The sequence below is a fragment of the Tachysurus fulvidraco genome, chromosome 12, assembly GCF_022655615.1.
Source record: "Tachysurus fulvidraco isolate hzauxx_2018 chromosome 12, HZAU_PFXX_2.0, whole genome shotgun sequence".
Classification (NCBI taxonomy): Eukaryota; Metazoa; Chordata; class Actinopteri; order Siluriformes; family Bagridae; genus Tachysurus; species Tachysurus fulvidraco.
The window spans coordinates 25,085,985-25,095,984 of NC_062529.1; the positions used below are offsets into that span (position 1 = coordinate 25,085,985).

The window sequence follows — 10,000 nt, forward strand, 5'->3', positions numbered from 1 at the left end:
AAGCTACAGAGAGCCAGCTGCTAACGAGAGCCCGAACGCAGCGCAAAGAGAAAAGAGAGAAAAGAACAGAAGGCGATGAGATCGAGCTCGATCGCTGATCTGCGCTCGGAGCTCGAGCGCGCTAGAGAAAGACGACGCTCGCGAAAAAACAGAAATCACTTGATCTCTCTCAATCACTCTCCCACAAGATAGAGATAAATAACATCTCTTCAAAAAATAGTCTCTCCAATAAATCTCTCTCTCTCTCTCTCTCTCTCCATCACTCTCTCTCTCTCTCTCTCCACTGGCAGCTATGACTCATGTGAGCTTTTATTTATTCAGCGATTAGGGTTTTAATGTTAGATAAAGTGCTGAAGTGGAGAAACAATAATGCTCATTAAACACAGATTACTCATCTGAAACCGATCAGTGAATAAACTACAGACTTTAATCTAAGCAAATAGACGATAAGAAAATATTCCATGTTTGTCCACAAGGTGGCACTGCAGTGCACACAACGGCGCTTTCTATTCCAGCAGCTCTGACAGTAGTGAAGCTGCAAAACACGTTTATTTCGGATTAATATTACTACATTATCGTTTCTATAGTAACAGACTTGTAGGGTCTGTAAATAAATGGGTTAAAGATTTGTTGATCTGGTGACATTTCTAACAAGTCTGCAGTATCAAAAGGTATCAATGTCAGTAAAACACTTTAGAACCCGGTTATTGGAGAAAATAAATGGAGACGTAACTGTAACTGCTTCATCAGACCAGCATGTCACGGATTCCTCACAGCACATGATTAGATATACACAACTGTCCACTTTACTAGAAACACACCTCTTGGACACCAGGATGAATAAAAAGTCTGATTTTTGTGGTTTTTGGTGTCACTTTTGATTATTGGAATATTTCAGAATCTGCTGATCTCCTGCATGGATTTATCTATAAAGTTTATACAGAATGTTGGGAAAAACAAAGAACATCCTGTGTGAAGGATCTACAGTTTAAAGACCTCACTGATGGTCTGAGCCAACAGGAAGTCTATAGTAACTCGTTTAGTCACTCTACAACTGTGGCGAACATCAAACCTTTAGGTTCCACATCAGGTTCCTCTCCTGCAGGCCAAGAACAAGAACAGACCCAAGCTAGACGGACTGTGGAAAAAAAAAGACAGACAAATCTAATTGCCAACAAAACATCTAAAGCAGCAGCTCAGATGAACAATTACATTAATTACTGAAGTGCAACGTGCAAGTTTCTAGGCCAAATGGAACAACTTGCAGAAGGAAGTGGACTTGTTTCCAACTCTGGTCCTGGAGAACCCTCAGTCCTAGACATATTCGTATTCGTAACAGGGAGTTCTCCAGGAACGGGGTGAGGAACCTGTGGCTTTCAAGGACAACCTAAAGTTCGCCATAGGAAGAACGTGATAATTTCACAGAGCACACAAACCCCTGACGTGAGATTAAAAAAAAAAAACCAATCGAATCTAGTGACACACAAGCTAACCAATCTGTTACGACTCACTCAAAGGAATCGAAGTGCGTGTAAAGGAATCAAACTGCAGGATCCGAATCTTTTGATTCATTAACGGGAAAAACATGCAAGAACCAGTTTATACACTTCAAACCAGTATAAACAACAATATTCCACGTTTCCAAATAATCCAACGATGGATTTAAAACTCTTAACAAGCAGGAGTGCTTTTTAAATTGAGTTTGATTCCTTTGAACTCTCTTTTTCAAAAGAATCGATTCACGATAATTCACCATTCCGGATAAATATCATCCTATTGTGCAAAGTTAAATTCATTGCAGCACTAGTTTCCATCCATAACACCATGCGTCATCCTTGAGGTTTACCATAACTCTCATTATCTCATAAATTCTACTGAAGTACAAGAAGAATCGACTCTCTTTCCAAAGAGTCGTTCCAAACTAACCGATTCACTTTTCTTGCTGTTTGTTCGTAATCAATCAAGGAGTCGACGTTTGCTCGAAGGCAGCGCGCTTTTCCTCGCGTCTCCTCTGCACAGCTCCAGACACCATGAGCGCTCCGAAAACTTCCAAGTTTAGGAAAATCTTCCAGAACTCCAAGTCCAAGTCCCAGGAAAAGGAGGACGTGGAGAAAAGAGAGAATTCCCCGAATGAACACGCAGAACCTTCATTACCCACGAGTCCAAGTGAGAAGAAGGAGAAAAGGAAGAGGTTCGGTTCGTGGCGATCCAAAAAGAAACCCGACTTTGAGTCCTTCAGCAGCAGCAACAACAACGGCGAGCAGCTGGACTTCACGACCAGGCAAATGTAAGTGCGCTCAGCTTTAATGCCGCACTCAGGTGCGTTTTGTTCCCGGACTCACCTGGGCTCTTAATGAGCGCGCGACCTGCACTCACCTGGGCTCTTAATGAGCACGAGCCCTGCGCTGCGACCTGCACTCACCTGGGCTCTTAATGAGCACGAGCCCTGCGCTGCGACCTGCACTCACCTGGGCTCTTAATGAGCGCGAGCGCCGGGCCGCTACCTGCACTCACCTGGGCTCTTAATAAGCGCGAGCCCTGCGCCGCTACCTGCACTCACCTGGGCTCTTAATAAGCGCGAGCCCTGCGCCGCTACCTGCACTCACCTGGGCTTCTTCACGCGCAAGTGATGATTTTCAAGTTCAAATTTGAGTTGCGTTTTAACACCACATCATTTCTGCACCTCGTGCTACTTCCCTGCGCACACTTTCTCTTCCTCGTTTTAGTGCTCAAAAGTTTATTATTGTGAAGGTGCACGTGCTGATCTTTGATTAGCTTTAATTAGCAGAGTGAAATGTCCAGGGTCCGATTATGTAGCGTTAGTTATTTATTAGGATTTTTTTTTCATTGATAAATATTAAATTATATATATTAGAATTTGTCTGAAGCTTTTTTCCTTTTGCTCCACTGATTGTTGTAAAACAAGCCGAATTAAATCGAATTGATCAGAACGTCGTCTGAATGCAAGCTTTAATAAACTCTTATGCCTGAAAGTCAATGTCCCAGATTCAATTAAGTGAAAATCATTTAAAGGGGAAAAAAATCTAACATTTATTTATTTATTGCTCGTGATGCAGGAAGTCGCAGCTCTCGGTGAAAACGAATCTCTGTGTGTGAACGAATGCAGTGTGTTATTTAGATAAACTGATGCTGATGCTCCGACTGCAAGTAGAAGCACAGACAGTTGATAGAAGCACAGACGGTTGATAGAAGCACAGACGGTTAGATGCACAGACGGTTGTTAGAAGCACAGACAGTCCCACTTCTGGGGGAATTGTCCAGATTTGAGGAAATGATGTGTTTAATGTAAGTAATGGGATTGAGGCTCAGTTCGGTGTGAAAGTTTATTCTCTTCACAGATTAAGATTAAATCCCTTACATGCGGCTGGAGGTGGAACAGGAAGAGCTGCTCATGCTTTTACTTTAGCGCTGTGTCACCTGTCAGGACTTCGTGCCCGTGTGAGGAACCTTGATTGACGGGAAGTTTGTTTTATTTAACAAGTTGTACTCGTGTGTGTGCGTGTGCGTGCGTGTGTGTGTGTGTGTGTGTGTGCTGAGAAACGATCACGCTGGAGATGATCATCATCATAACGACTCCATAAGTGTCACCTGTCAGACCACCTGGCTGAGTTCACATTAATCACAGCTGTGTGGAACAAAGCACACATCCTGTGTGTGTGTGTGTGTGTGTGTGTGTGTGTGTGTGTGTGTGTGTGTGTGTGTGTGGGGAGGTGATCTATCTTATCATCAATCCTTCTTGCAGAAAGTTTTTCATAAGCATACACACACTCATGCTGAGTCACTGGTATTTCATGCTGAGGCCTTGGTCTATTAATCCAGCATTTACATAAACACACAAACACACACATGCACACACATGCACACACATACACGCATATACACACAGACACGCACACATACATACACACACATGCACACAGACACACACACATGCACACAGACACATACACACAGACACACACATACACACACACACACAAACACAAATACACACACACACATGCACACAGACACATTCACGTGAAACATTCATCACGGGTAAAATGCACAATTTCTGCACAAATGCTGTCATCATATAACAAATACTAAAAAGATCAGAGATACAGATAAAGTCTTGAGTTGAGTGTGGGGGTGTGTGTGTGTGTGTGTGTGCGTGTGTGTATGCGTGTGTGCGTGCGTGAATTCTCTGTGGCCATGTGGTCTTTTTCACTGAGAAAGTGTACATTATGGTGGGAAAATTTTCAATCATTACAGCACACGATTTTCCGCAACTGTTCTTCTTCTAATATCTGAAATAACGTGTGAAAAGCTCAGTGTTGCAGCTCCTGCAATTTCCTGTTCCATCTACACACTCACCAACTTCACCAACGATGAGACGATGAGGTGAGACTGGTGAATTGTGAGACGTACGATTGTGGTGGTTGGAGTCAGTTTGGGTTCGTTGCTTTGTATCTAATTTACACACACACACACACACACACACACACACACACACACACACACACACACACACACACACACAGTGAGGAGAGACAGGGCTCTGAGATGAAACATAATAATGAATTGTTCTGTTCAATCAAACTGAGACTGTATTTGCTCTGATAGCGTGACCTGTTTTGTGGATTAAAGAATGAAATCACAAGTGAGAAATTGAGAGGTGTGAGATTCAGGGCTCAGAGATACAGATACAGACTGTGAGCAGTTTCATTAGTTGCTGCTGGATACAAATAAAAGGAAGAGTAGGAAAAGTAACACTAATAAAAAGGAAAAGATTTCAATAAATACACATTCAAAACTTAATGTGGCATCGTGTTGTGTTGTCATGATGTGCTGTTGTGTTGTGTTGTGTTGTGTTGTGTTGTGTGAACCACCATCGCACACACACTTGCTGTGTACGTTGTGTAAACCTGAAGTACATTCATTATGTGCTACCTTTGACCTGCTCTTGAAAGGAAGGGTTAAAAGTTTATGAGAAAGTGATGAATGTGGTGTTGGTGGTGTTTGTGTGTGTGTGTGTGTGTGTGTGTGTGTGTGTGTGTGTGTGTGTGTGTGTGTGTGTGTGTGTGTGTGTGTGTGTGTGTGAGCGAGCGAGCGAGTGTGGACCCCGCAGCGTTTTTACTCACACTCACCTGCTTTACTGTGTACTTTAGAGACGTGTTGAAACCTGTCTGATTCACGCAGGGGATTAAAAACAGTATCAGTGTGAACACCGTTGTTCAGAAGCAGGATTTAAAGTGAAAAAGTAAAGACGATCAGATCGTCACGTAAAAGTCTCGACAACTAAATATGCTTCTGAGCGTTAAACATGTTCTGAGCTTTTTCTCAATGATGTCTTTAGAATTTAGACAAGTTGTGAAAAGCTTCTGAAATTTTAATTAGGGTCACCATTTGGGAAAAAAGCAATTGATTTTTAATATATGAGGGGTGTTTATATGAGGGGTGTTTATAGGATTGGTGTTTATATGAGGGGTGTTTATAGGATTGGTGTTTATATGAGGGGTGTTTATAGGATTGGTGTTTATATGAGGGGTGTTTATATGAGGGGTGTTTTTAGGAGGGGTATTTATAGGATTGGTGTTTATAGGAAGGGTGTTTATAGGATTGGTGTTTATATGAGGGGTGTTTTTAGGAGGGGTGTTTATATTAGGGGTGTATATATGAGGGGTGTTTATATGAGGGGTGTTTATAGAATTGGTGTTTATATGAAGAGTGTTTATATGAGGGGTGTTTTTAGGAGGGGTATTTATTGGATTGTTTATGAGGGGTGTATATACTGTATGTGGGGTGTTTATATGAGGCATGTTTATATGAGGGGTATTTATATGAGGGGTATTTATAGGATTGGTGTATATATGAGGGGTGTTTATATGAGGGGTGTATATATGAGGGGTGTTTATATGAGGCGTGTTTATAGGAGGGATATTTATATGAGGCGTGTTTTAGGAGGGGTATTTATATGAGCGGTATTTATATGAGGGGTGTTTTTAGGATGGGTATTTATATAAGGGGTATTTATATGAGGGGTGTTTTTAGGAGGGGTGTTTTTAGGAGGGGTGTTTATATGAGGGGTATTTATATGAGGCGTGTTTATATGAGGGGTGTTTATACGAGGGGTGTATTTAGGAGGGGTGTTTATATGAGGAGTGTTTATATGAGGGGTATTTATATGAGGGGTGTTTATAGGAGGGGTATTTATATGAGGGGTGTTTATATGAGGGGTGTTTATAGGATTGGTGTATATATGAGGGGTGTATATATGAGGGGTGTATATATGAGGGGTGTTTATATGAGGGGTGTTTATATGAGGGATGTTTTTAGGTGGGGTGTTTATATGAGGGGTGTTTATAGGATTGGTGTTTATATGATAGTGTTTATATGAGGGGTGTTTTTAGGTGGGGTGTTTATATGAGGGGTGTATATATGAGGGGTATTTTTAGGTGGGGTGTTTATATGAGGGGTGTATATATGAGTGGTGTTTATAGGATTGGTGTTTATATGAGGGGTGTTTATATGAGGGGTGTTTATATGAGGGGTGTTTATATGAGGGGTATTTATATGATTGTTGTTTATAGGATTCGTGTTTATAGGATTCGTGTTTATATGAGGGTTTTTATAGGATTGGTGTTTATATTAAGGGTGTATATATGAGGGGTGTGTATATATGTGGGGCATTTATATGAGGGGTGTTTATATGAGGGGTGTTTATATGATTGGTGTTTATATGAGGTGTGTTTATAGGAGGGGTATTTATAGGAGGGGTGTTTATAGGAGGGGTATTTATATGAGGGGTGTTTATATGAGGGGTGTTTATATGAGGGGTGTATATATGAGCGGTGTTTATATGAGCGGTGTTTATATGAGGGGTGTTTATATGAGGGGTGTATATATGAGGGGTGTTTATATGAGGGGTGTTTATATGAGGGGTATTTATATGAGGGGTGTTTATATGAGGGGTGTTTATATGAGGGGTGTATATATGAGGGGTGTTTATATGAGGGGTGTTTATATGAGGGGTGTATATATGAGCGGTGTTTATATGAGCGGTGTTTATATGAGGGGTGTTTATATGAGGGGTGTTTATATGAGGGGTGTTTATATGAGGGGTATTTATATGAGGGGTGTTTATATGAGGTGTGTTTATATGAGGGGTGTTTATATGAGGGGTATTTATATGAGGGGTGTTTATATGAGGTGTGTTTATATGATGGGTGTTTATATGAGGGGTATTTATATGAGGTGTGTTTATATGAGGGGTATTTATATGAGGGGTGTTTATATGATGGGTGTTTATATGAGGGGTATTTATATGAGGGGTGTTTATATGAGGGGTATTTATATGAGGGGTGTTTATATGAGGGGTGTTTATATGAGGGGTATTTATATGAGGGGTATTTATATGAGCAGTTTGTTGTATTGTTTTATGTGAATCTCAGCTCCTCACTCTACTCTATGTAATAAAGTTACCGTGACAGAAATCTGGAGGTTTAATAAACTTTTAAAGTCAAGTTTCTTCCTCTAAAGTCGGCATCATCACAGAGCTGAAGAGAAGCAGGAACGTGGAGTTTGGTGTCCGAGCATTTTGTCTGCTTTTGTTTTGTACGACTCTACAGAGCTTCTTGCTCTAGATGTTGGAGTTTACCCAAAGCTTAGCTGCTGGTTTATGACTCGATGATCGGAGTTGGAGGAAAGAAATCAGCAGGTGTTTAGTCATTTAGTCATTTAGTCATTTAGTCATTTAGTCATTTAGTCGTTTAGTCATTTAGTCGTTTAGTCGTTTAGTCTTTCTGATGTTATGTGATGGAGAAGGTGAAGATTCAGATCTCAAACAGAGCTAATATTTAATTTTGTTTCATTTTAATGAATAGGTTTTGTTCGGTATTAAGAGTGAGCAGATCTCAAACACACACACACATTTACACACACACACATACTGTACACATGCACAAACTCACCAACATGCACAAACTCAAACACACAAGCGCACGTACACACACACAAACACACTCATATAAAACATACATACAAACGCACACAAACACACACACACACACACGCACACAAACACACATACACACACACACTCTCACATACGCACACACACATGCACAAACTCACATACATGCACATGGACACACACACACACACACACACACACACACACACACAATGTCATTATTGCACCTCATTTATTATACGTGCTAATCAGCTGCAAATACAAACCTCAGACTGAAGTGTGTGTATTGGATCAGTGATTATTTGTGTTTTGAACAAGTATGAGATTTGAATTGTGTGTAGTTTTATACACCACGCCTTCATCCAGCGGAGCTGCGAGGGTTAAACGTGCCGCTCTGGCGGTGGTGTGACGTGGGATCAGGTGGAGGTTCTTCATCTCACGGCTCTGTAAGAGTTTTGGACAAACGTGTGCAGTTGTAAAGTGAAGCTGCTGCAGTAAGTTTAGGGTGACGTATGCAAATCATCAAAGCCAGAACAACCTGTCTGTTAAACGTGTTGTTCTGCAGTGGGAAATGACACACATGCTTTTTTTTATAACCCCTGTCTCTCAGTTGCACTGCTCCAGGGTAATAACACTAACAGACAAAAAGTCGAGTACTGTACAAGGCCGTGGTGGATAAAGTTTGAGAAAAAAGTCACAACCTCATAGCAGTCATTTGGTGATAAGGTGAGGTACTATTCCCTTACACACGGTGTGAAGCAGTGTGACGAGTCTCATGGGCTGAGCATACATGATAGCTTTGCGGCGGGTGGGGGTGGTGGGTGGGGGGTGGTGGGAGTGATTATATTACAGATTGTAAATTGCTGCACTTTATCATTCATCTTTTTCTTCAAGCACCACGAGAAACTGAACCCACTTTCATACATGATCTAGAACTAAAGGTTATTTCAGTCTAAACTCATCGCTGAAGCTCAGTAACTGTTACAGAGTCAGGAGTAAAAACAGCTGAACATAACAGACACAAACAAACACACACGCACACACACACACACACACACACACACGCTACACCACACGGGCGTGTCCAGTGGCACCAGAAGAACAATATTTACTGATCACACTTTTGTTCAAATCAGAAAGAAGTAAAGCCTGAAGTGAAAGAGTGACTAATCTTCTACCACTCACGCTCCTACTGCCCCCACTCGGCTATTGTAACTGTGTGTGTGTGTGTGTGTGTGTGTGTGTGTGTGTGTGTGTGTGTGTTTTATATAATAACCAGACATTTTTTCAGAACCGACTGCACACCTAAAGACAATAGACGTGAAAATTTGAGCTGCTTTAATAAGAAAAAATCATAATACTACAAACTGGGCTTAAATAAATGGGCGGGGCTGTGATTAGCCAATCACAAACCTGATGTGTCCTCACCACTGTAGATGGTGGTCAGGTTTCCTGGTAACTCAACTTTGGACAACTAGAATATTTTATAGTTGTCTAAATAAACAAAACATCGATCCAGCCTTCCGTACGGGAGCTAAATGATCTGTGTGGGTGGAGCTTATCCTCTCCACTAGTCATTGGTTATTAGGTGTGTGCTCATTTATATGGAAGAAGGTGGACTGCGCTTGACTTACGACTGTGTTACGCCACGTGACACAGCGTGTTTATAACAATGTCGTTGGTTGACGTGACCTGCCTGAGTCACGGGATAGACCTCACCTTTATCGTTATTTGTTTAGCTGTCGCAGTTCTGATGACATCACAGCGTAAGTGAGCACAGGTGAGCTGTGATTGGCTGCTTTATGGTTCAGTTTAATAATGTTCCACTTTTCTAGATTCACAAAAAACAGAGTTATTAAGAAAGATGGGTGTATTGCATACATTAACCTGCATCTCTCTCTCTCTCTCTCTCTCTCTCTCTCTCTCTCTCTCTCTCTCTCTCTCTCTCTCTCTCTCTCTCTCTCTCTCTCTCTCTCTCTCTCTCTCACTCACACACACACACACACACACACACACACACACACA

General features: G+C 41.5%; 1 protein-coding gene and 1 long non-coding RNA gene across 2 annotated transcripts in view; one reads left to right on the forward strand and one right to left on the reverse strand.

Moving 5' to 3' along the window:
* Positions 1 to 2,065, reverse strand: part of LOC125146036 — a 6,331-nt gene extending 4,266 nt beyond the window's left edge. Inside the window, exon 1 of the long non-coding RNA XR_007144537.1 lies at positions 1,927 to 2,065. This is a non-coding gene — a long non-coding RNA (uncharacterized LOC125146036). The remainder of the gene's footprint in view (positions 1 to 1,926) is intronic.
* The window catches only part of crybg1a (crystallin beta-gamma domain containing 1a), an 84,315-nt gene continuing 76,248 nt past the window's right edge, over positions 1,934 to 10,000 (forward strand). The window contains exon 1 of the mRNA XM_047821651.1: positions 1,934 to 2,287. Within this exon, the coding sequence (XP_047677607.1) occupies positions 2,031 to 2,287 (257 nt within the window). The 5' untranslated portion in view covers positions 1,934 to 2,030. The remainder of the gene's footprint in view (positions 2,288 to 10,000) is intronic.